General features: G+C 39.5%; 2 protein-coding genes across 7 annotated transcripts in view; one reads left to right on the top strand and one right to left on the bottom strand.

Moving 5' to 3' along the window:
• Positions 1–27373, bottom strand: part of LOC108626196 (soluble guanylate cyclase 89Da-like) — a 103872-nt gene that overhangs the window by 7527 nt on the left and 68972 nt on the right. Inside the window, exon 1 of one of the 2 annotated variants that reach the window (XM_018026735.2) lies at positions 2028–2330. The exons of the other annotated variant lie outside the window; for it this stretch is intronic. Coding sequence (XP_017882224.1) covers positions 2028–2069 — 42 coding nt within the window. The 5' untranslated portion in view covers positions 2070–2330. Of the gene's footprint in view, positions 1–2027; positions 2331–27373 lie in introns of those variants that run through there. 2 annotated transcript variants of the gene reach the window in all.
• Positions 3747–26070, top strand: LOC108626167 (RUN and FYVE domain-containing protein 2). Of its 5 annotated transcripts, none has more exons than XM_026814500.1 (12): positions 3747–3943; positions 6649–6827; positions 6888–6997; positions 7196–7403; positions 7473–7636; positions 7709–7871; positions 7948–8064; positions 8275–8415; positions 10787–10884; positions 13181–13397; positions 15376–15633; positions 24871–25011. In XM_026814500.1, the coding sequence occupies exons 1-12, from the start codon at positions 3754–3756 to the stop codon at positions 25009–25011; spliced, it is 1986 nt and encodes a 661-aa protein (XP_026670301.1). In that variant the 5' UTR covers positions 3747–3753. The 5 variants fall into 5 exon arrangements, with proteins under 5 accessions (XP_026670301.1, XP_026670302.1, XP_026670300.1 ...); XM_018026681.2 differs by lacking the exon at positions 3747–3943 and adding an exon at positions 5349–5614; XM_026814498.1 differs by lacking the exon at positions 3747–3943 and adding an exon at positions 5380–5752 and having other exon boundaries at positions 24871–26070.

The raw sequence follows: 27373 nt of genomic DNA, 5'->3' as shown, positions 1-27373 counted from the left end.
TAGTAGGACTGCTTAGAAGTTCCAGTTCACTGAAATTAATTTTACTGGATTTTCTGAATGATGAAGTCCTAATATGTATGGATGATGAATTAATGAATAATGAAATAATCGTTATGGTACGAAAAGAATGATAGAAGAATAAGTACGCTTGTCCTTAAGTGACGAACCGATGCTATTTTTAAAGTCCTCACAATTAAGGTGTTGTACACCGAAAGGAAGTCTGCAAATTCCATCCATATTCAGGTACCTCGTTTATTGCGTACCTTCAGACCATTTCCTTCAGTTGGTACGTGACTCTTTTCGCAACGACTGATTATTTTCGGACGATACGATAAATCAACAACTTGCATGTCGCCTTGCGCATCTATGTACACTAGTTCCGACTCGTTCCTGCTTTATCGTTGCGTTACCGAAAAATGCACGAGCAAAGATTCAGCTACAGTACGTTTCTACATGGTCGAAGTATGCCCCCGTCTTGAGGAAGCAATTTCGTATGATCTCATGATCACGCGATCGTTTCGCAAACGAAATGAGACGAAGAAACGAACATTTCAAACATTTATCTCAACTGCCAATAATTAAGCTAGGATTTGCCGGCGAGATGATGAAGAATGGCTATGAATTTTTCACGACGAGAAAAGATATTGGAGGAAGATATCGTCTTTTCTTATGGCGTCTTTTCTCCAGTGATGCATTAACTTGAAATGCTCCATAATTTCTTATCAAACGATGTCAAAATTTTTAAGAAGAATTATCTATTAATTATGAAATTATGAATAAGAATCGCTTCATGGAATGATAAAGGATTAATTAATAACAATCATGCATCTGCCATTTAAGAAGATTTTCGTATGTCACGGATTAGTATTGGAATTGAAAGTTATGTAAAATCAATGGAGATCATGGATACGTGCCAATCTTCAGTAGCTACTGTAAATATATGTGAATTTCGGATCAAGGGCATATTACTTAATCGCACATTTTATATGATATAATCGATATTGACATAATTTGTTTATAACTGCAATTGGAGTAAATATATCTGTTTTATAATCTGAGTTGCGAAGAGTATTTCATCCTAAGGCGACGGTGTAATTCATAACGTTATCTCCGTGTACTTCCTTGGACCAATCGATACACTATATAGTTTTGGTTAGATAATTCAGGATTTGGAGTTCGAAATTGTGTTACGAAGTACGCGTAGATAGATGAACTGGTAAGAAAAAGAATAAGAAAAGGATTTACTGAACAAATTACATTTCAAGTTCAATTTGGACGAAGTGAGAATTCTAAAAGTTAAGACAGTGATGATCTTACGCACGGAGACATTTAATTAGAAAGTATATAAAGGTGATATAAAATTTTTAGACATGCTTTACTTTTCGTGGGACATCAAGTCAATCCATTCGTTTTGATCCAGTCGACTTCAATTTCCGAAGTAACGTTGTTTATCAAAACACGAAGCGAATTTAAATATTCCATACGTGAATATAATTAAATACACAAGTGCATAAATAAACAAATAGCTGCAGGAACATTCACGTCCAGTCACGTTCAACAGGAAATATCACAGAAACGTTAAATGGAGTAACACAAACATTGTATTATACGTGAGCTGTGCATACTTTGTGATTTATTGTAATAATCCTACTTAGAACGAAAGGAAATTTTACAATGTATTCCGTTGATGCGTCCAACGGAGAAAAAAAAATACAAATTGCAGTAAAACGAAGCTCGTTAAATTCCGTTCGAATGTTCTACTTCTAAAGAAAACAGTTTCAACCGGATTTGAATTACAAGAATCATTTAGTACCACGCGACACGCGTATTCCTGCGCTTCAGTCTGATTATGCTACCCCTTCGAGAAACGATCGTTGAGTTTCTTCACGCGATCGGCCGACAATGATACGGATCGGAGGTTGCGCGGATGCGAAATGAGAAAAGGACGGAGCAACTTAGCGAAAAGCAGCATAGTACTCACGCACAATCTCTCTCACTATTTCTCTCATTCGTTTCAGTCTACCGACCTGGACGAAGTGCTGTGCACTCTCCAACAGCATGCCGTACATCGTTCCGGCTGTTTCCGCGGTTTTAGTTCACCAAACGACGCGTGCAATCATAAGGACGACGAGCTCGCGTCCGGAAAACGATCTATCGCGATTCGTTTTACTGTGGCTTATCGAGGATCGCGGAATCATCGCTGGCGAACGCACTCGGTCGCACCCAGTGTTCGCTCCTCAAGTGTTTCGCGCCATTACCGCATCGCGCCGGCTGTCATGTTTCAGCTTGCGCTCCTCTCGCCAGTGAATAGAGAGAGAGACTGGTCCGGCTCCGCGGCGCGCCGAACTTTGAGTTTAGGCCCGTGTCCGTGCCCGTGCCGCGAGGGTTACTCGGGAAGGGTGGTTGAGTGGATCTAGCCGTCTGCGTGCGCACACGCGCCGTGCCTATGGGACATTTTCAATGGCTCGCCTCTTTCCTCGGGGAAACTTTTGAAGATATGCACGCGGCGATATAATATAAAATATGATCCGATCTCTTGTTCGTGACGCCTCGAAGTTTGGCTAAACGCGAATCACCAGCTTGCAAGTTTTTTAAGCTTCTGACGCGAGCGGAGTACCCTGGTTGATTAAGTTTAAAATTCGTGCAGTTTGGAAGAAAGTCATATTTTACGTGATAAGAATATGTCATCTATTTTACTTCTACTCCTTCTCCGGTAGATTTTGGGTCATTAGTTATCTCATTTTGGTTATCAGAATAAGAAATAGGGATACGTAATTTATTATGGTAATACGTATTATGTGATTTATCTTGTTAGTAACGAATGTCAGTTATCTGAAGCGATTGAATATGTGCAACAGTTGAACTTTGATAAGCTTATCAATCGTTTCTCTTTCAACGATATTTCGTTCTCCATTTTCGATATCTTATTTTTATATAAAAAGAAAGCGTTTGTTTGTATGGTAGCGAAAATCTAAAAAACGAAGCATTGGCAATTGAAAGAAATAAATGCATTTCGCAAGTTTGATGAGTTACAGGTTTGGTTTCGGTTCATAAGGATTACCTATACAAATACCTAAAAATCCATTTCAGGAATTTCCCTTGATCATCCACTAAAAGGGTGAAAAGATGTAAAATGAAAAATCCTCAATATTTTTGAAGTTCCATAACTTAGTTTTACTTCTATTCATTACATATTTCTATCCTATACATTTATAATTATATATATTATTATAATTAGTGTGGACGAAGCCTCAACTGGGGATGTTCGTTTCGTATAATAAGAGAACATTCAATATGTGAAGTACGGTCGCGTACTCAAATCTCTCAGTCAGGAGACCGGACTGCCAGTAGTAGCGATGGGACGATTCACTTGTTGCTCATGTATAATCAAACTATTTTATGATTTTAAATAATCATAGAGAAAAATCGGTTCTAGTTGAACGCTATATCACAAATTATCTTGTTATAGTTAACATATTAGTAATTGCAAATTTCGTGAGAAACTTTATGAAGCTGGGAGTGTGCAGTCTTGCGTTTTATTATTTATCGCTTCGTGCGAAGAACCGCGTTATACAAAAACAGTAGTCGCGGTATCTTTGGCGCGTTGGAAGAACCCGCGTTATATGGGAGTTCACTGTAGTGATGATAAGATACTCAAGATATACATGATGAAAGCGTCTCGCATCCATCGCTACCGAATGAACGCGTGAGTGCGCGCGCGCGGGCGACTGTACACACAGTGTAAACGTAAACATGGCCGCGGAGAGTAGCGAAGGTTTGCCAATATCTCCGTCCGAGAAATCGTTAACCGGTAGCCTAGTGTCCGAGGATAATGAAAAAAGTGTATCGCGTTCGCCGTCGGTGTACTCCATCAGGGAGGACAAATGGCCGGACCTGGTCGTCTCGAGGCCTAGGAAACTGGACGCCTGGTGGTTGCCGAGACGTGAGTACATACCAGCGATAAATGCATGCTTCCGGTGTATGTTTCAGCGCGCGCTTCGAAACGCGCGCGTGCGCTTCCGATATCACTTCGTAATCATTTAACTAAGAAACGTGAGTTACGATATTATGCACATCGATACGTTAAAACAATTAATCCGATTGCATCGCTAATTTATTGAAATTAATTCGTACCATCGTGGAACATAATAGAAAGTTAGACATTTATTACTAATCGATCATAAAACAATTGATGTAATTTTCATAAAGAATTCTAAACTTGATTTGAAAATGAGAATTTATTATTGATTTTCATATAAAGCCTTCCAACAAATGCACGCTTCCACAAATTTAATTCACAATATTCTGTATCGTTTGTACGTAATAAATTCAATCAAAATATAAAATGTAGTTAAAGAAATATTAATGATCGCAAAGTATCGCAAAATAATCTTTTCATTTCGTACAATTGCATGCACTTATTTTCTAATCCAAATTCTTAATAAAATACAAGAATAAAACTGCACGATTTCGCATGTAGAGTTTACAGAAAACTTCGTTATACATATTTAAAGAATGCACATAACATGCGAGAAGATGTATAGCACACGTGGTTCTTTGTTAACGTCGTACAAGTTTCCAGCAGAAAAATCCACAGTCTAATCAAAACGTGTAGCAATTGCATAAATCTAATAATAGAAGAAAACGTAGATATAAACTGCCAGTGCGTCTACAATTAATCTCAATTAGATATATGTATGTGATCTTAGAATTACGCATTACTTTTTCAAATAAACATTCGGATCACGATAGATGGCAGCACGGTCCGGTCGCGGCTCGCGTACGCGTATTGATTATCGTAGGTGGAGGTAAGGTCGGCGGGAGAATCAATATCACTTTCCGTCGGTGATTCGCCATTTCCGTCGTAAAATTTTTCGCGGACGTCGTACGCGCCGCATACGTGGTCCTCTTCGACAGCGAGTCAGTCCCTATAACGACGAGTACTCGAGAATTGAACCGGTGCACGGTTCGGGCTACGATGTAGCTCACGATCGAGCGACGAACCCATTCGTTTTTCCGCTTTGGCCAACATTTCTTTTCGCCGCTTATACCGCAGTGTCTATATTTCGTTTCGGACACTCCGCATCGAGCAAACTGCATCGTCTAACGTCAAAGATGAAATCCTCGTTGTGCTTCGTGTAAAGAAATCTGCTTAAAGGAAGAGTGAAGAGCAAGGAGAGAACTGTATCAGTGAAACGCGTTGCCTAGCTGATTGTAATTGCCAGAACGAGTATTCAGTGAAAGTCGGAGAGGATACAGTTGGAATTTGAAGACTTGAACTTGAAGCGATCGATAAGGAAGGGAAAGGTTCGGGTAGTGGAAGACAAGAACTCCGTATAATCGGAGTTTGAAGAAATTTATTGTCACGAACGAGTTTCTATGCGGCAAGAATCCCAGAACGGTCTGAAGATCAGACCACCGGGCGACCACGGTGTGCATCGCGGTGGGGTCATGCTCGAGGAAGAGATGGCTGGCGCCCAGGATACCATATATCTGTGCAACTTCCGGGTGTCCGTCGACGGCGAGTGGCTCTGTCTGAAAGAGCTTCAGGACGTCGAGTTCTCGTTGCACGACTCGTTGCAGCGCTCGCCCTCGCCGCCGCTCGCTCTCAGTGGTATTAACCATCATCATCATCATCATCATCACCATCGACACGTTGGTCATAGCGATCATCATCGCCAGCAACAGCTTCCCGATCAGCGCGATCTCATGCCGCCAACTCCACCGCCATTGCAGCACGTTTCCAGCTTGTGTCTGTACTCGATGTTCTCGCACTTAATCGCTTTCATCTTACTTCCTCATCGAATCGAATTAAGGAACACTTTGCACCAGCCCGTGGTATCGATGTTGCGATTCAATATTGTACGCCCGGTCTTTCTTTATAGTTTATGTGCATACTTGAAAATTTGGTGCGTGTTAATTTATTAATTATTAAATGTTTTCTATTTCGTGAATTTTTTACAATGAACTTTAATTAGAATTCATTTATTCAACAAATACTGATTAAACAAAACTGTCGTGGGATATTGATTTTTTTTTATATACAATCGCATTGGAAGTCGGGTTTCTTTTTTAAAGTGAGCGTACAATATTCGTGTCGCAGAGGCAAACGTCAATACGTTGACTCAACGAAGGCCTGACTGTCTGATCTACTTTGGTTCATATTACTAACTTCTATTGTTTTCGAATTTCGATCGACGTCCAAATCGTAAGGTATCCTGGATAAATCAGTTCACTTGTTGCATTCGATGGTTGATGAGAGAAGAAGTCAAAAATATTTTTTGCGTTTGGCTCATTCTTTAAACACTTTCTGGGAAGCCTTGTATCACTCCTGAATTATGTTTTCGCAAATACTAGAGTCAATTTCCTTAGGAACTATATTGCCTCGTTACCTATTCATGTGAATCCCCTCCCTGTCTTTAATCTGTGTGCCACTAAAATTTCTCTATCTGTGATTGGTTCTCTAATCAGCGCAATTTTATTTATTAATATTTTTACTTTGCGCTTGTCGATCGCATCTGTCTTCACGCTTCCGGGAAAAATGATATATTTGTCAGTTTGTTCAACGAACAGAGTTTGTAATAAAGGATTAGGGAGTAGAGTGATTCGTTATCACTGCTTGGAACAAGAAACTTGTTGCTTTTGCAGCACGAGATCCAGTCATCATCGAGAGGAGTAACCTCGTGAATATATCGAAACTGATCGTGAAGGAGCTGATCGAAACTTCCTTGAAATATGGTCGAATGCTCGACTCTGATCACATGCCGTTGCAACACTTCTTCATCGTTCTCGAGCACGTGCTCAGGCATGGTTTACGACCGAAGAAGGTAAACAGGACACCTTCGAGTTTATGAAAAGAAGTGACACTAAGGAATAATCGATTTCAGGGTCTCCTTGGGCCCAAGAAGGAGCTCTGGGATATACTACAGCTCGTTGAGAAATATTGTTCCGAGGCGCAGGACATCACGTCCAGTATTCGCGATCTCCCTACTGTTAGGTATAAAATCCTTGCTGCTTCATACACCCATGAATTTTTATTTCTGACGAAATAATGAATCCCTTTCCGACGAGAGCTTACAATATTTTTTTTTTATCGATTCTTCATTCCTTTTAATTACATGGTTCGAGAAAAGTTAAGCTAACGTTGCAAGACCGTATTTCTTGCGAGTTTCACTTGAAGCACTGTCCTTTTCAGGACTGCGATGGGTAGGGCGAGGGCATGGTTGCGTATGGCGTTGATGCAAAAGAAGCTCGCCGATTACTTGAAAGTGCTGATCGATCACAAGGAAGACATACTGTCCGAGTATTTTGAGCCCGACGCTTTAATGATGAGCGAGGAAGCAATCGTGATAATGGGTCTGTTGGTCGGACTGAACGTAATCGATTGTAATTTTTGCGTAAAGGTCAGTCGACGGATTTGTTTCCTCACTTCAACCGGGAATTAGAGAGTTAAAAACAGATTATTGTAATAGGAGGAAGACCTTGATTGTCAACAAGGCGTGATCGATTTCTCATTGTATCTTCGGAACAGCAATCACATACCTGGCGAGTCTCCCGACGACGAGCTCGAGAACGACAACATGACCACTGTACTCGACCAGAAGAATTATATCGAAGAATTGAATCGACATCTAAAGTAATTATTACTCTGAACGTGTTATATCGAATCCGTCTGGATGGTGAGCCTAGAATATTGCGTCGATTTCAGTGCGACCGTGACGAACCTTCAAGCTAAAGTGGAATCCTTGACGACGACGAACGCTCTTATGAAGGAGGACCTCGCCATTGCTAAAAATAACATACTGTCGCTTCACGAGGAGAACAGGCAGTTGAAGAAGGAACTGGGAATCGAAGTTAAGGACACGAACGAGGTACACTTCAAGGTTTCGTGGCCATCCTGGTAAATCGATGTCATCCTGGAACTGTGGACGATTTGTCTGGTTTCAGAACGGAAAAGCACCGATCAAGATCACTGAAACCACGGCGGAGATCGAGGAATTGAGAAGTAGACTAGAGGTCGAGAAGAAAGTGCGACAGGACGTCGAGAAGGAATTAGAATTACAGGTGGACCATCAGTTTTTTCAACACTGCCATTCTTGCATTTTAAATGCTGGGGAATTAATATACAGGGGTCTCGCAAATCGTAATACAACCGATTGGAAATCAGTTTTAATTACATCTTTATGATCGGAATAATTCTCTCAGTTGTATCACGATCGACGGACGGTTCTATGTTTCGCATAAAGAATGACCGGTTTACTTTTTTGCGAACAGATTAGTATGAAGTCGGAAATGGCAGTGGCCATGAAGCTGTTGGAGAAAGACATTCACGAGAAACAGGACACGATCATATCGTTGCGGCGACAGCTCGATGAAATCAAGCTGATTAACTTGGAAATGTACAAAAAGCTACAGGTGACGATTTCAATTCCTGTCCGTGCGTTAATCGCGACGCGGGATGCTTCGCAGAGTCATTTAATCGAAAACCCAATGGGACAAATTCATATTTTCAATATCTACAAAAGAAATAGAAGCCGGTTAATTACGAGGCATATCCTCGTCGCGATTATCATCTCTCAGATTTCTTCTAATAATGCTACTGCCACTCGTTGCCCCCTTCCCACCTCCGCTTTAATTTGAGCTTTTCAGAAGTTTTAATCGTTTACGATTCTTCCTCGAGTCGGATAGGCGTTCCCGAGTTTCTTGTGTTCTGGAGATATTTCCGTTATAGGAATGTGAGCACGAACTAACGCAGAAAGGCGAGATGGTGAGCCGGCTCCACGCGAAGACGAATCAGATCGGCAAGATCCTGAATAATCTCGAGAAGTGCAACCATATGAAGAAGGAAGGGGATAGCCTTCGTAGTCCCACCACGCCTAGCGGTGTCTCGAAATCCATTCTTAATAAGATCAGCCCGACCTCACCGCGTGGTTACTCATCCATCGAGAATATCCCTATGTATGACCATCAACAGCACTCCCCTAACAGTCAGCAACAGTTCGCTAACAGTCAACAAAAGCCGACCAGTAACATTCCGAAACAATCCAATAACCTTCGGAAACAATCCCACGACGATCAGAAAAGATCCAATAACACTCAGAAACAATTTAAAGACGAATCTAAAAGCACTCGGAATTCCGACAACACGCAATCTTCCATCAAACAACCGGACTCACCCAATATCAATGACGGGCAAACCAGGGTCGACGAACAAAACGGTGCTAATGAGAAAGAATCGAATAAACCTGATATCATAGAACAGTGCAAACCCAACGGCGAAGTTCCTGTGGAAGCTTCGACTGAGGCACAGTCAACTGCATAAAACATTGCCCTTAGGAAATGGTTTTTATATCATGCATCTCTTCGAACATCGTTTAACGTTTCTACTAACCAAAGGCGTATTAAATGATTCTCCCTACACGAAGTGTTTCTGAAGTATCCAATGATATTTGAAAGAAGCGTCTATATAAAATATTAGAATGTCGTGTCAATTGATAATGTAGATAAGACATGATTTTACTTTATACCTTTCGCTTCCGGAACATTTAATAAATTTGTTATTATCTTTTCAGATCGCAATTTATTCTTTCTGTATATCAAAAGATCAACCCATGCTAACTTCTTTCAGCAAGAATTTATCCCATTGTCATGATCTACACGTCGTATATACGATCGATAGATTTTTATATCAGTAAAATGAGATTCTGCCTAAGCTTATTATTTAAATCAGAATGCTGACTGTATCGTGCGATCGAAGCCTAACTGTTATGATGCACCTGTTAACGCTATGGTCAGCGCTGATCCGTGTTGGCAACGAAATGTCATTGGGTAGTTCAGAAGCACTATCATTACACGATCTGACGTATAGCTTTATCAAGCTACTCCTAGATCTCTTTAATAGGAATGACAGAACAGAAACTTGATGCCATAAAAACGGTCGACGTAGGAGGAATTAACGATGAGACGAAGTATTCGATATTTAATTATCTAGCAGTTCATGCATCGGTATAAGCTTTCGATATAACATCTATCGTGGTATGTGTTTCGATCGAGACACTCTATGGGAATTAGCTGTGCTCCGTTGCGGCATAGCCGCGCGTCGATTAATAATTAAATGCTGCTACGTTGTGTGCGCAGAACTGTCGAGGACAATAACGTTAATAGAACATTATTTTCTCTCATATTACGAAGTTTAATGATATTAACAGAGCAACAGTATGCATCAGTTACATAATAGATTATACAGTTGCATCGGTTTCTCTTTGTAGAGTGTCTCGGGTGTTTGATCCGCGATTTACCATTGGAGCGAAACGTTCCATTTTAATTAATGTTAATTATTCCGCCATAATAGTAACTTTCTTTGCCCATTAATTGATTATCGAATATCATCACATTAACGGAGGAAGCACTGTTCATTTGTATTTATCAAAGCTTCCTACAGAGCGAACGTAATGAAAGGCTATACTATCTGACAAGTTAATGACAGGTGGTTAATGTTCGTCAGCTGACAAAGGGAACTGGCATTTAACTTGTCAAAAGTGATTGGAAACTCGTGTTGCATGATTTCCGGCTAATTTTATTCGTTAATTGAAAATGATTATTATCAAAGTCCTTTATTTTAACATCGTTCCCCAATTGTAACGCTGTTATCGAGGCTGACTAGTTCGACGTGCACGTTCCATTTTTAACAAGCTCTCATATTGTATAATGTGCGAATTTCAGGGCTTAATCGAGATGCGTGCGAAACAGACATCTCCGCCTTTTACTGAAACCGAGTTTATTTCAGGAGTGCGAAGGCTCGCTTAAGCATAGAACAGAACTGATCACTAAATTGGAGGCTAAGACGCTATCGATGACTGAGAGCATCCAAAAAATGGATGAGAAGTATGTTTATTTGTCTTTCATTAGTGTTAACTGTTAATTCTTAAGCGCACGACTGATTCATCGTTAATTACGTTATAATTCAATGTCCATATTAACAGTCTCTGTCTCGTGTATATTTTCGTGTTGCTTTTTAATCGCGAGCCTCGCGTTGCTATAATCGTAAGAATTTCAAGCTTTGCGTATCGCAAAAGTTCTCGCTTTAATGCTTTATTAAAAGGTTTTGTCAGATGTTGATGGAGCATTAAAGAGGATCAAAGAATTTTTTTTTTTATGTTTAAGATAAAGTATAAATGGCTGATTTTGATAGTGTCTTCATGATTTGAACTTTAAAGAAGTTTTATATACCAAAGCCTTTGAGGATCGATGCTTTAATCAATCTGAAAATTATTAATACTATCGTTAAACAATTTTAGTATTTACGTACGAAAGCGTAGTCGTCGTGATAAAAGACTTTTTATCGGTTGTCACCGCTCGACGATTGACACGCGTGACCGACCATCGAGAAACGAATATTACGTTATGTACACGCTCGACGGCTGTAGTTAGAGGTGATTTATTTTCTACTTAGGCGTCGCGAATCGCGATCTGACTTTAGATTAGACTAGCCGTGAAACGTATAGAGAGAGAGAGAAAGAGAGAGAGAGAGAGAGAGAGAGGGAGAGAGAGAAAAGAGTTATGATTAACGGAGATGTTGGCAAACCTTCACTGAAACGGCTACTCGATTAAAATTACATTAAGTCTATATTATATATATATTATGAATTTTAATGTTATAGCGAGACATTCACGTTTACCGCAATAATTGCTAGATTTATACCTCGAATAATGATCACGCTCGATCCGAAACAATATCGGTGTATTCATAGGTGTCGAGCTTCCCGAATCGATTGCCTTGCTCGCGTGCGTCAAATATGTATCGACGCCGAGCACTTGTTTTACGTTCAATTGCCCGTCAATTATTTCAAAACCTGATCGATTAGAATTACGTATATACAGGAACTGACTTGCGATCATTTTTCTCATCCCTGACCGATCGTACACGTTCATTTCCCCCAATTTGGTTTTGTACGAAACAACAAGTCGTTTCTCGAACGCGTATTCCTCGTTGTAAGTACACGAACACACACATACACGTATACAGGCCCGTTTGTGTCGTTCACGTTTATCGAAAGAGGACTTACGAAGTGAACGTACAACGTATTATCTTTATATGAGTATAATCATGTACTGTATAAGCATCGAGCAATGGTCTTTATAACTGCACCGAGACATTACGTGTGCTTGTATATCAATGCAGCGAAAATAAATTCATGACAGAATTCAGTCTGCATTTAATTACCCTCAGATCATCAATGTACATAGACAGTAGAATACGAGTGTTTTCATTTTATAAATTTGTACAATTTTCCCATTCGTTTCTATTAATTGTAATGGATATTCGATTTTAATCGTCGTTCAAACTGCTTTAATTACGATTTCGTTTGAAATTATGTCGTGGCTGAAGGTAAGTTTTGGCTCAGCGGAGTTAGAGTCAGAGATTGGATTAACGGAATTCGGTGAGGGGAAAATAAACGAGCGGGAATTTTGCTGAATCCGTCCGCGGATTATAGTCCGAAGCCATTAAAAAAACATTCCGCCTGTTTCTTCGGCCGGATAACGGTATTCGGTCATGAATAATCATGGCGAAAGTTTCAACGAGACGCCGGCCTCCCCCCGGCCAACTTACCGATCCTTGCTTTTGTAACTTCCTTTCGGCCGGAAGCTTAATGTTTCTGCAAACTCGGCCAGCGAAACTGCGCGGGTTCCTCAAACGAAATTTTGTTTAAACGGTCTGCCGGTTATTGTACAGCCCGGTTCGTTCAAAACAAGAGATAATATCTAGATATATAATATAATAATAATTCTGCTCCAATGCCGTTTTCTCTTAGGCTAAAATCATTGTTAAATGATCGCAAGGCAGTGACTGAAATATATACGTGCATAGCTGATATAAATTGATGAGAGTATAATCAAAGTGATGTCAAGAGTTCTGATTTAATTAGTTTCACGAATCATCAGTAATCGTATCATTCTTAATTCATCCTCTTCGTCTCTACATAAAATCTCTTCTCTGTCTGTGAATTACTTAAATATTTATTGAACTTCAACCACGTAAATGTATAACATTAATGATTTGCTCTGGAAGATATTAATTGACAGATGTCGATCCTTTCGTTTCTCGATTGTCTTTCACGGGTATCGGAGTGAGTGAAAAACGTAAATGGTTTGAGTAGCAGCAGCGATTCGACTTAATCAGGTTCAAGGAAATGGACGGCGCGAGATCGGGCGCGGAGGAGAGGATGAGGATTTTGGGAGCCGAAGTCGCCGAGAGGGAGGCGAAGGCGAATGGGGTCGAGAGGGAATTGCGAGTTGAACGCGAATGGAGAACCTCTTTGCAGGAAGCATCGATCTCTAACACGGAGAAGATCTCTCAATTACATCAGGAGATCGATCAGTTGAGGCGGGTGTCCGAGGTATGTACCCAAGTGCCCACGCTCCCCGCATTCGCCGTCGACTTCTATACTATACATATTGCGTGCAGCTACTGGATAACCCGAGCCGCTTCCAAATTGGCTGGCCAAACTTTACATCAGTAGAATACGAGTGTTTTCATTTTATAAATTTGTACAATTTTCCCATTCGTTTCTATTAATTGTAATGGATATTCGATTTTAATCGTCGTTCAAACTGCTTTAATTACGATTTCGTTTGAAATTATGTCGTGGCTGAAGGTAAGTTTTGGCTCAGCGGAGTTAGAGTCAGAGATTGGATTAACGGAATTCGGTGAGGGGAAAATAAACGAGCGGGAATTTTGCTGAATCCGTCCGCGGATTATAGTCCGAAGCCATTAAAAAAACATTCCGCCTGTTTCTTCGGCCGGATAACGGTATTCGGTCATGAATAATCATGGCGAAAGTTTCAACGAGACGCCGGCCTCCCCCCGGCCAACTTACCGATCCTTGCTTTTGTAACTTCCTTTCGGCCGGAAGCTTAATGTTTCTGCAAACTCGGCCAGCGAAACTGCGCGGGTTCCTCAAACGAAATTTTGTTTAAACGGTCTGCCGGTTATTGTACAGCCCGGTTCGTTCAAAACAAGAGATAATATCTAGATATATAATATAATAATAATTCTGCTCCAATGCCGTTTTCTCTTAGGCTAAAATCATTGTTAAATGATCGCAAGGCAGTGACTGAAATATATACGTGCATAGCTGATATAAATTGATGAGAGTATAATCAAAGTGATGTCAAGAGTTCTGATTTAATTAGTTTCACGAATCATCAGTAATCGTATCATTCTTAATTCATCCTCTTCGTCTCTACATAAAATCTCTTCTCTGTCTGTGAATTACTTAAATATTTATTGAACTTCAACCACGTAAATGTATAACATTAATGATTTGCTCTGGAAGATATTAATTGACAGATGTCGATCCTTTCGTTTCTCGATTGTCTTTCACGGGTATCGGAGTGAGTGAAAAACGTAAATGGTTTGAGTAGCAGCAGCGATTCGACTTAATCAGGTTCAAGGAAATGGACGGCGCGAGATCGGGCGCGGAGGAGAGGATGAGGATTTTGGGAGCCGAAGTCGCCGAGAGGGAGGCGAAGGCGAATGGGGTCGAGAGGGAATTGCGAGTTGAACGCGAATGGAGAACCTCTTTGCAGGAAGCATCGATCTCTAACACGGAGAAGATCTCTCAATTACATCAGGAGATCGATCAGTTGAGGCGGGTGTCCGAGGTATGTACCCAAGTGCCCACGCTCCCCGCATTCGCCGTCGACTTCTATACTATACATATTGCGTGCAGCTACTGGATAACCCGAGCCGCTTCCAAATTGGCTGGCCAAACTTTACACGTACCAGCTCGACCGTGCAAATCACTTTTTACGCTACACGGTTTTTGTTTCATTCGATTATCCGAGAGCTCACTTATGATAATGTTCAACTATTCCGAAAATAGGATAAGCAAACGCAGAAGGCTTCTATTTGCGGATGCATAAATTCGTATCGCGTTTACATTTAGATACTTGTCGCCACGGTTAAATTAGAATTGTTCCCAGGAATGATCAGTTTTTCAATTATTAAATATATCATGTTTAAATAATTTCCTAGTTGTAACAGGTTCGAGACAGTTTAATCGTTCGCTCGATATTCCTCTAGAGAAAAATATTTAAACACCTCGGCCGGTTCTTTTCTGTGCACAATACTGCGTTAAGTACATGTAACTACGAAACACTTCACGTTCCCCCTTCGCGATCGATTCTTCGAGCAACCACTTCCTTCTTCGTTGGAAACTCGTTCCCCATCAATCTTCCCGAAGTTCTTCGGCGCAATCGAATCTCCTCGCTAATCGTCTACGCGGAACTCTCGGTAACAACCGGTATCGAGGCGCTAAGAACGGGACACAACTTTTCGTGGCGCGTAGTAATTTCGGCATCGTCGTCTCGCAGAAATATCTGGCGCTGCAGGAGGAGCATTACGCGTTGAAGGAGATCTGCGCGGAACAGGAACGAACTCTGGAGGAACTCGGGGGACAATTGAGCGCGGCCAAATTGGCGGCCGTCGAATTACGCGAGGCCGCTGACAACGCTCAACAGAACCAGCAGCAGCAGCAGCAGCAGCAAGAGGGTGCGCCGACCTGGGCGAACGATCGACTAGCCACCCGTTGCAAGAGTTGCAGCCGTGAGTTCAACATCACTCGTCGCAAGGTAGGTAATCAAACTTTTTAATTGTCCCCGTTTGCCGTCCGTCTCGGCTCGCCTCTTTCGTTCGTCCCTCGTCAGTCCAGCGTGAGAGGACGTGCTTAATCGTTCAATTATCCCTGCCATCCCTGGAAATTACCGGTTCCTCTGGTTCAGATTTCATTCGCACCAGGTATCCCCGTGCCCCCAGCCAGAATTCGGTGAGCGTTCTCGAACGAACCTGACGGCGTCAAGAGGTTTTATCGCTTATGGTGGCGCAGCCACGCCCGTTATTTCGCCCCCCCTTCTCTCTCTCTTGACTGAACTCTCGACTCGAAAATCGGAATCGCGTGCACTCACGCTGGAGAACTTTGATGCATGACAGTTCTGTTATTAGAGATAACACGGTGTATCGGGCTGCGTTAGGTCTTGCAATTACAAGCAGCCCCGATCCTCGTTTGTTGGTAGTCCGTGCCCTTCCTTCCTTCCTTCCTGTCTTGCCCAACCGACGGATAATTGAAGAGATTTCACCGTGGATTTTTGATTAGATTCTATCGCGGTGCTCCGTTACGATGCCTCCAAGTTTGTACAGTAATTAGGGAAGATATTTATACGTTATACACGATTGCACTAAATGTTTTACATCAACGTTAAATCTGTACCTGAGAAAATCGCTTTAATTTTATTACGTAATTACCTACACGACAAATTAGGTTCCAGATTCTTGCTTTGATATGCCAATGAAAGTTTTGACAATTTTTGAAATGCGAACAATTTTACAATTCTCTTTCTATCAGTACCCGTGTTCATTACATATTCCATTATCGTTATATTGTTTGATTTCACTTTGTGAGAAATTCGAATGAACGATTTCCCGGGTACAAATCATTTTTCATAGTGAATTCGAAAACAGGCAACGCATCTGATGTTATATATAGCACGAGGCATTAAAAGTATTGGAGTAACTGATTGAAGTGATATTTTTCCCAGATAATCTCTATTCTAGTTTTCCTTAATAAAGTTCATAAAACTGAATTGATATTCGATTAAATTCAATTTGGATTTGCATACATCACATTCTTTTCTTAAATATATCGGGAAATGTTTATTAATGATATACATAGTGGCTATTATCAGGAATATGTGTCATTAAGAGTACGCTGGCAGACTATGACTATGGTATTTAAAAGCTGGAATATTCTGTACAATTTATTTCACATACACAAATATTCAGAACGGAAACTTTACTTCAGAAACAACGATCAATCGGGCGTAGCGTGACGGCAAGGCGCGAAGAAAAGTAATGCCAACGAATTTTTCCTTTTTCCCCGACTTGCCGAATCACGCGGAGGCACGACACAGGCGTTTAAAGTATCCCGTCGGGATCAGATCGAGTTTCGAGGCGTGTAGTTGCGTGCATTGATAAGAAACAAAGAGTGGAAATATTCGTACATTCGTCATACAGGAAAGTGCACGTTCGAATTTACATTACACTACTTGAACGATATAGATTGTTAAAATCATTAATGCATCTGACATACATTACTCTCAGACGGATCGTAAATAACGTTTCTATATAAAGACTTGTGAAATAAATTGTTTATTTGACATGAAAAGAATGGAACAGTGTATCGAAATATAAAATGTAAATGTTTGAATTCATTGAGTAGAGAATCAGGTCATCATTAAACCAAATGCATATCACATGCTGTGGCTAATAAACATATATATATATATATCTATTTTGGAATTTCTGGAGATTCATTAATTATGCATTGAGTTACCAAATTACGAATTTAGTGAATCAATTTTCAACTCTAATTTATTATACATCATATGTACGGCGATCTTAATCCTATTTTCATGTTCATAAAGTGGTGATAAATTTTGTCTGGTATGAAAATATTTCTATCACCTTGACGAACATGATGAATGCATATTATAATTAATTTTTTTTAAGCACACAATACGAGATACTAAATTTGCATGGATTTCACCTTGTTCTGGGTAATTTTAAAAAGAATTTCTTGACTTTGCAGTTGAGTGCCGTAGAGCTTTTTATTTCTAAATAGCAGACCGTGTGGCTTTAGAACGGCAGCAAGAACAAAATTCGCTGCAAGAAAGATGCTTCTTTACATTCAGAAGATAAGCTGAAAGCGTCTTGTACAGCTTGTATGACTCTAAAAACTTGGCTACGCGCCGCCACGTAAGCGCAGATACCGCAAATGTATAGGGCGGAAAACGTTAAATGCCTTTAATGAAATCTGTGATAATGACGATCCGAATTTGCAGAGAGCGAGCGCATGCAAACGCAAATGTATGCAACTTCTATCTCGAGCGATATTACACCCGAAATTCCAGAAGCCAGAGGTGCAAATGTTTTGGGTACAAATCATTTTTCATAGTGAATTCGAAAACAGGCAACGCATCTGATGTTATATATAGCACGAGGCATTAAAAGTATTGGAGTAACTGATTGAAGTGATATTTTTCCCAGATAATCTCTATTCTAGTTTTCCTTAATAAAGTTCATAAAACTGAATTGATATTCGATTAAATTCAATTTGGATTTGCATACATCACATTCTTTTCTTAAATATATCGGGAAATGTTTATTAATGATATACATAGTGGCTATTATCAGGAATATGTGTCATTAAGAGTACGCTGGCAGACTATGACTATGGTATTTAAAAGCTGGAATATTCTGTACAATTTATTTCACATACACAAATATTCAGAACGGAAACTTTACTTCAGAAACAACGATCAATCGGGCGTAGCGTGACGGCAAGGCGCGAAGAAAAGTAATGCCAACGAATTTTTCCTTTTTCCCCGACTTGCCGAATCACGCGGAGGCACGACACAGGCGTTTAAAGTATCCCGTCGGGATCAGATCGAGTTTCGAGGCGTGTAGTTGCGTGCATTGATAAGAAACAAAGAGTGGAAATATTCGTACATTCGTCATACAGGAAAGTGCACGTTCGAATTTACATTACACTACTTGAACGATATAGATTGTTAAAATCATTAATGCATCTGACATACATTACTCTCAGACGGATCGTAAATAACGTTTCTATATAAAGACTTGTGAAATAAATTGTTTATTTGACATGAAAAGAATGGAACAGTGTATCGAAATATAAAATGTAAATGTTTGAATTCATTGAGTAGAGAATCAGGTCATCATTAAACCAAATGCATATCACATGCTGTGGCTAATAAACATATATATATATATATCTATTTTGGAATTTCTGGAGATTCATTAATTATGCATTGAGTTACCAAATTACGAATTTAGTGAATCAATTTTCAACTCTAATTTATTATACATCATATGTACGGCGATCTTAATCCTATTTTCATGTTCATAAAGTGGTGATAAATTTTGTCTGGTATGAAAATATTTCTATCACCTTGACGAACATGATGAATGCATATTATAATTAATTTTTTTTAAGCACACAATACGAGATACTAAATTTGCATGGATTTCACCTTGTTCTGGGTAATTTTAAAAAGAATTTCTTGACTTTGCAGTTGAGTGCCGTAGAGCTTTTTATTTCTAAATAGCAGACCGTGTGGCTTTAGAACGGCAGCAAGAACAAAATTCGCTGCAAGAAAGATGCTTCTTTACATTCAGAAGATAAGCTGAAAGCGTCTTGTACAGCTTGTATGACTCTAAAAACTTGGCTACGCGCCGCCACGTAAGCGCAGATACCGCAAATGTATAGGGCGGAAAACGTTAAATGCCTTTAATGAAATCTGTGATAATGACGATCCGAATTTGCAGAGAGCGAGCGCATGCAAACGCAAATGTATGCAACTTCTATCTCGAGCGATATTACACCCGAAATTCCAGAAGCCAGAGGTGCAAATGTTTATTTTCGAAATTCGCCTGTAAAATATCCTGTTTGATAGCTTCGTCATCAGTCCTTTAGCTATATTAATCATCAAAATCAAATGACTTCAATCATAACGTAAATTATGCATGAAAAAGGGACGTCACGTACGTGATATTCATATAAAAAAAAAACTTTTACGAATTCATTAAAAAATATGTCGAAGTCTCCATCCGGGATACGACCATCCAAATCGCATTTTAACTCGCGACGGATCACTATGAATACCGAATAAAATCGCGCAATTCCATTGAAACTTCCTAGCCCCAGATAAACATATCTAGTCAATACGAAAAGCTTTACTTACGGCGCAATCACATTAGCTCCGGCACCCTTCGAACGGTACAACCGACCCGACAGTTCAATGCATGCACGCTCAACCATGCATATTCAGCGGCCGATAGAGACGTTGGCCTGCGAAGGCGCATTTAGACCTCGGTTTCTTCCGGCGTTTTTTTCTCTTCCCTCCTTGCATAATACGTCACCCCCTCGCACGGTCCCGGCGAAGACAGGGACGGTAGTCTCGCGGACGAGGAACGGGTGGTAAGTTATTGCATAATAACAAGCCAGACACCCGGGACATCCTTGTTACTCATTTTTCGTGACGCGACGAGTATTACCATACTGTTTAATATAGAATAGGCGAGCACGGCGCGAAGAACGTGTTTGTTGTCCATGGACAAAAGCTGTCGGTGGTCCGCTGATGACGGGCCACGTTCAAAAGCAGTGTTCCTTCCAAAAACCGAAAAGTTCGGGCTTTTAACACCCCTCGCTCCGCTTGTGTTTTTAAAATCAAAGGGCTGTGTACAGATGGGGAGAGAGAGAGGGAGGTCCGAAACGTGCAAAGTTTATAAATTAATATTACTTTGGTTCTTGATTTAAAATATTGATAATAAGTGTTACACATCGCGGAATGGGGAGAATAGGTGAGTCAGGTAGCGATCAATCAATTTTTAACGAATTGGAACTACATATGTGTATGTTATTACTAATACACGTATAAAGAAATTTCATGAAATAATTAGTGTACATATATGTATAGAAAATATCTAGTTTTTTTACGAGAAATATTTCCATACTGCTTTAAGGTTCACTCGAGCTGTTAATATCAGGAAATTACATTTCTTTATTCATAGATTTTTATCATTGTGTGAATATGAAGGTGCATAGGAATTATTTCTAAAAAGGTGCATTATGAAATGCTTGAATTTAATGAAGTTCTTTTAAATATAAATTAATGACAAAAGTCTGATAGACAATTCATTTCTCTCTGAAACTGAAATTTAAGCATTTCAAATTTTATGTCTGAAAATGCATTTAGCGAGCTTCTTGAATGTTCATAGAAAATTTCAACGGAATTCGTGTATGATAATCGATAGTACGAGGTGCAGGATGTTAAAACGCATAAATTGCAAATTGGAATGAGGAGCCGTAACAGTCTCGCTGCGTCATCGGCCGCTATCGATTCGATGCACAGATGTTAATAAGTGAAGCGCACCGAACATCTTACGCGTCGCCGATAACACAAAGCTATGGCGTATCGCGTCTAATGAAACCCTTTAATGAAATTTCAATAATTGCATTCCATCCTCACCGCGTTATGAATGGCTCTCCTTGATACCTTTTTTAAAGAAATATTCTTTGACACATTGTTATGTTTATTACTGTACTTTAAAAATAGCTTATATTATATATAAATTATTTTTGGTACATTGCACGTATCGTTATTTAATTGCTGGAATCATTAAAAGCGCATCAGTTGCGTTAAATTGCTTTTAAATGCCGCTAGTATCGAAGAAGAAAAAAATCAATAGTAAACGATACGTATAAAAACAATTTGAATAAAAGAATTGTATTTTATAAAATAATTCTAGTATTAGAATAGAGTCAAGTTAATTAATAATTTTTTCAATTGTACGTTTATTAATGAATTTTTAGCATCATATATAATTGCAGTAAATTGCAGTCGAATAGGCAAGAGAGATTCACCGCACCTCGGATAACTCGGCGGCTAACTATAATAACGTGACATAAATATCTGCTCCGAATCTGAAATTTAGATAACCCACTAAAGAACCACCGTCGGCGCGACGATTATTAAGATTTAACATAAATTCCGTAACGAACTATAACGAGCTATTCCTTTATACGCGAACGCCGGCTCAACTTTGAACCGGGAAACAGCTGCGAGCAATACGAGTAAGTATGCCCAATTAGGTTAACTACCTATCTGGAGTAAAAAAAAAAAAGAGCGGTTCACGCGATCGCGTGGAAAATGAGTGAATATACAGTTCACAGTGGAAATCATAGTTAAATGTGAATTAAGGTATGCAAAACACATATGCATACTGTTGATTTTGGTTTATCCTGCTTTCATTATTTATTCCAAGGGTCTTGCTAGGTGTATTGATTTCTCTCTCTAAGATTATACCTGCAAGATAATTCTAGAGAATTTCTAGAGAGAATGAGAAAAGAAGTACAATGGGAACGATTAAAGTTTGCATAATTAACTGCACCTAAGCGTACAGATTTCCCTTTGATGTTTCCGCAAATCGTGAAAAAATCTTCCTTACGTTAACTCCTAAGTAGGTATAAATTTTTCACATCCAGGCCTCTCATGATGCAGATCATATATTTTCATGTCGTTCTTTAATATGGTAAAGGATCTGGTCGAAAAATTATGCTTGTGAATAGTTTGAGAATTATTACGTCATGTATTTCACGTTATGATCATTCAGTGGTAATCTCTTATGTGGAAACTGATTTATTCCTGTTGGAAAGTATAAGTAGGTATCTATCACACGGAAACGGAAAATCGCGATGAACCCGAGGGGCAGATACGAAGCTCGTTGGTTCTTCTCGTAAATTCACGCGGATGGGACGGTTCAATAATTAAGTTCGCGTGGAAATCGGTTATCGGGATGATATTATTCGGCCTCTTACTCCTTCGGTTATAACCGACAGCCAACGAACCGTCGAACGAACCAAGGAATCAGTGAACGACTCGCAATCTTACTTAAGGGATTCAATTTAGATGTAAAATTCAGAGTGGTGTTCGGGCCGGATCCCCTCCTTTCTCCTTTTCAGACGACGAATTCCACATTATTATAATAGACGGTCGGTAATGGCTCGAAAATAAAGACCACCGAGGTAATGGAGAAACCGTGGATAGCAAGGAGGAAACGCAGCCCCGAACGGACTTGAACGTATATAGGCGCCATAAACTCACCTCTTTGTTCCTTCATCGACCACCTTTTTACCCCCATCGCGTTCGCGAATCTTCGAGTGTTTCTTATTGTCCGTTCCTGATGACCTCACCTCCATTGCTTTTCGTTACGAACTGTCTTTAGTTCTCACGTCTGGCGTTATTTACATAGTACAAATCGTGAAAACTTAAGAATATTACATTTGATTTCTGTACAGTATATTATTCAATTTCAAACTATATTTTATAATTAATCATGTTAATCATATTAATTGTATTTTAACAAAAACCAGCAATTTTAGTAACAATCACCATTGGAATTCCGGTAATTGAAGATAATTATTTCATTTGCCGATGTTAACGGTAATCATTACAGCTGGACAATTATCGTTAGCCATTCCGCAAAAACGAAATGGCACAATTTCGTCGTCCAGATTTTAATGAACGGAATTACTTCTCGCTTTGGTAACATGGCAATGATTAATTAAAATTGTACCAAATTATATAAGCGTCGTCACAGTTCGAACATAGGAGCAAAAATAAACTAACACACACGCGTATGTGCTCTGTTAAAATGTAAATTTTTTTAAATGTTCTATCAATGCATAAATCTAGTATATATTTCCATTTTATAATAAATAATTAAAAGACCGACTTAAACTGTTTTTTTTTTTAGCATTTAGTTTCACCTAAACGTGTTTCTACTTTACGAAACAGATTAACAGTAACAACAAATTACTCTTTAGGTGTAGAATCGAGATTTCTCTTTACCAAGTCGTTCAGCATTATTCTTACGTTATTTGAAAGGAGTAAAAAGAAAATGATATTTCGCAAGATTAAACGCACTTTTCCCTGAAATTGACACAGGGACAATGGTAGCGTGCCGGGGCATGGCAGGGCGGCGCGGTCGGGGGGAGAAAAAAGCTCTGTTGTCCCCGTGCCAGCTTCAGGTACAAGCCCGTGAACTTTTTTCAACTTTCACGAACATAATCCGCGACTGCGAGCCGTGTTGCGCAGAATTCTTTCCCAACCATCTATTTTGTCGACGCGATGGCCAAATGAAATATGTAGGAGCAGGGTTTATGATATTTAGTAAGATTAAATAAAGTATATCGACGTTCGTGTTTGAAATTGAAAATGATCATAAATAGAGGAATTTATTAATACTGCCTTACGTCGATATTTTTGTAGAAACAGACGATATATTATAAGAAGTATTTTATCTCCAAATATTAACATAGATAATTCGCATTAACATTATTTCTTTGAACGTACGTGAAGCGTGATGAGAAATTTCACAGCTACGTCAGAACGTATATTTTTTAAATACGTGCTCCGCAGGTATATTAATTGGACTAAATTATTCATAATTTGAAACGTTGTTGCCTGCTTCGTATTAAGTAAGCGATTAATGCACTGAGTCGATCCACACTTTCGCGTGTTGGATGTTCCACTTTTGCAATTACGTGTAATTAGAGAATTATCAGTTCTGGGAATTTCTCGGGCCCGCTAGATTCTTCTCATTTTTATTTTCCCATCCTCAACGTTCTCACGAAAATTCCACTCATCGGAATTCTCCAACACGTTCGTACTTTTTACTGAACCAACATTTTTATCAGTGCAAAATCTGACTCAATTATGGCAAGAGTAAGTTGACGTTCGATCGTTACACAAATTGATTAAACGATGTATAATAGCAAAATTTTAAAATCAAACAAGTTAATCGAAGGAATCTTGTGTAAAATTGACAACGCCAGTAATTAGAAATGGTATCGACATAGTTATCTCTAATATTGAAATCATTCTATAAAAATTTTATTTTAATTAAATTATATTACTTAATGAATAATATTTCTCATGAATGCACTAAAAGGTTCCATTCCGTCAAACCTCCTCTCTGTTGCATCCATTTAAGGAAATTAAATAAAATTGTAGACATGAAGAATGAGTGCTTCCAATGTGTTTTCTATTACATTGACTAGTAATAATTGAATACATACTACTTTTACAGATCAGGTTTTAAAGACATAATGTATTGGCTTTTATCTTGTATTCACCATAGCATTTTCATAGTAAAATCATAAATCATCCCTTATCATTTAATACTTGCGGATATTATTTAATCGCAATAAATCAATATTTTTGTTTCAGCATCACTGTCGAAATTGCGGCGAGATCTTCTGCAACGCGTGCAGCGATAACAGCACGGCGCTGCCGAACTCGACGAAACCCGTCCGCGTGTGCGACGAGTGTTACGTGTTCTTGGTCGGCCGATACTCGAGCACGCGTTAACGTTAGCGCGTGCTTAGGTAAGTGAGTGCCGCGTCTCCCTCGGCGAACGCGTTTCGTTTCACGCGGGAACGTTCTCAGAAAGGAAATAACACGGAAGGAAAGGATCTGGCCCCGCACACGTACACGACGTCCACGACGAACCCCGCTTTTATTCGGGACCTTATTCGAGCTCGTTCATTTTCAATTCGATGCACGCGATTGTCCGAAAAGCTGACGACCTCGCCTCGCGTCCAGTTTCCTTTTCATCGCGTCGTATCATCGCGCGACGTTTTACAACACCTGAACCAAGCCATTTTTGTACGCGGCCAAATCGAGTCTCGGAATAATTTTCGGATTAGGAGCGGTGCAAAAAATATTTGTGAATTCTTCTTCATTTTAATATTAAATTTATATACATATGTACAACGTGTAATGCACGTGGACAGGACGATTTCGACAAGATTTTATAGAAATTGTATGCTATATTCATTTTCAAAAAGTTCATAATAAGTTAATTAAAAGCTACGAATTCTAAGCCACTGCGAAATGATTTATATAGATAAGTCACCGAACGTGATAGGTGTCGAATGAAAAACATTAATTATTTAACACAGTTGAACTATTCTTATTTTAGTTTGAAGATAAAATTGATGAAATTCGGTCTAAAAATTTCTATTTTATTCATGGACGTGGGTATCCGCAAATACTTTTTGTATCCACTCGGCTGAAAATAGTCCCTATTTTCGTTAAAAGCACAACCTGAAAAAAATAACTGATTAACAATCAAAACACACGTCGATGTATACACACGTATTTTGTATAATTATGTATGTCTCTCTGTTTTTCGTAAAGTTTTAGATATGGTTAGCTCCTTTTGCGATGGATTGTTATATTAAGAAAGAGAAAGACGCTTGACGAATGTTAACGAGTATTTTATATTCAAATTATTATACGCGGATCCGCCCTTGGGTCGTCGCGTTGTGAAAGGTATTTACGAAACGCGTGCCTGTACGATGATATTTTTCAAATGTTCTGTAGCATCGCGGAGAGATTTTATGCGAATAAAAGGCTGGTTTTATATTTATCGTCTTTCTAATTCCCCACGTCCCCTTTACAGGCAACGTGTGCACGAATGATTTATACACATTCGCGTGTAAATCTTTTCGCAGATTGCACAAGGTAAGTAGGAAAGAATTTGTTGGTTTCTTTTCCGAAATTAGAAAATGTCTCATGAGGTATCATAGCAAAACCTCGCATGATACATCTAATCAGAAGGAATTTTAAAAATTGCTCCATCAACCCCAATCATTGCTGATCAAAACCATTTTATAATAAAAGAAGCAGCATGATTAAATCTCCGAAATCTATTATATGAAATCATTTTGCCTATGAATTATCTTGATCCCAAGCGGTAGTTAAATTGCGCCCATTGGTCAAATCGAATATACGAGAACGTGAGAGAATGTAAAATGGGCGAGCGCCGATCGCTGTAATATCTCATTCGGTAACATTAAAGAATAAATCGCGTTCGAGGGGAGTGACCCGCGGAAGGTGGGATGGAGAGACGCTTCCAGCCACGCGGAAACCGTGCCCGGTTAGAAAGTGTGGCGACCGTAATGTGCAATCTACCTGCCGAACGTAAATCCGTTCCTCATACTGCATACACCGTTCTCTTTAATCTTTGCGGGCGTAGAACCGCACGCCACACCACGGCGCGCCGCCTCGCCACCACCGGCGTCGTTGGAAAAGCAGTAAAACAGTCCCTGGCCACCTTCCACCGGTGCTCTTATCCTTTCTCCACGTTAACAATGCTTGCCCGCCGCGAGATCGTACGATGCGACTATGTACAACCTTCTGTACATATGTACGACCCTCTGTTCTATTTTAATAAGTTCGCCGGATTCCGCAGCCGAGCCCACGGAACCTCGTGCAATAATTTAACTGCGATCCAAAGAATTTTAGGTAGGTTTATACTTTAATTGATCCATTTGTTTGGATTAATTCAATCCTGGCTGCATAATTTACAAGTTTTTTTCTTAAGAAGATTTGATGGCTGTTTCTAGTTTAAGATTTTTTTTTCAAAATTACGAAAAATGCTTCGAATAAAAGTTGTTTTCCTTCTAACTTCGATATTTAACGAGTTACGTATGATTATTTGTTTTTTTGTTGTTTATTATTAGCAATGTTCTTCCGACATCTGATTTCATTTTAAAAAATGCGTTTCTAAAGGATTGACTGTATAGCCAATAAATCTTTAATCAGACAGTGCGGTAGGTTTCATGAGATTCAGTAGTACGACCAAGGCATTAGCCAGACAGTCATATCGTACTGCATAAATACATATACAATTTGCTTGGTTTTAACGGGTCTACGTCGAATCAAA

Source organism: Ceratina calcarata, unplaced genomic scaffold (assembly GCF_001652005.2).
Source record: "Ceratina calcarata isolate Rehan_Ccalc_2016 unplaced genomic scaffold, ASM165200v1 scaffold39.2, whole genome shotgun sequence".
Taxonomy (NCBI): Eukaryota; Metazoa; Arthropoda; class Insecta; order Hymenoptera; family Apidae; genus Ceratina; species Ceratina calcarata.
This window is presented reverse-complemented; position numbering and strand designations above follow the sequence as displayed.

Bases quoted from the DNA above. Each gene is read 5' to 3' on its own strand.
- LOC108626167 (XM_026814498.1), top strand. From the start codon at position 5,380: ATGCGGCAAGAATCCCAGAACGGTCTGAAGATCAGACCACCGGGCGAC. The intron at 7,872-7,947 runs GTACACTTCAAG...GTCTGGTTTCAG, and splicing joins AAGTTAAGGACACGAACGAG to AACGGAAAAGCACCGATCAA. The intron at 8,065-8,274 runs GTGGACCATCAG...TTTTGCGAACAG, and splicing joins AGAAGGAATTAGAATTACAG to ATTAGTATGAAGTCGGAAAT.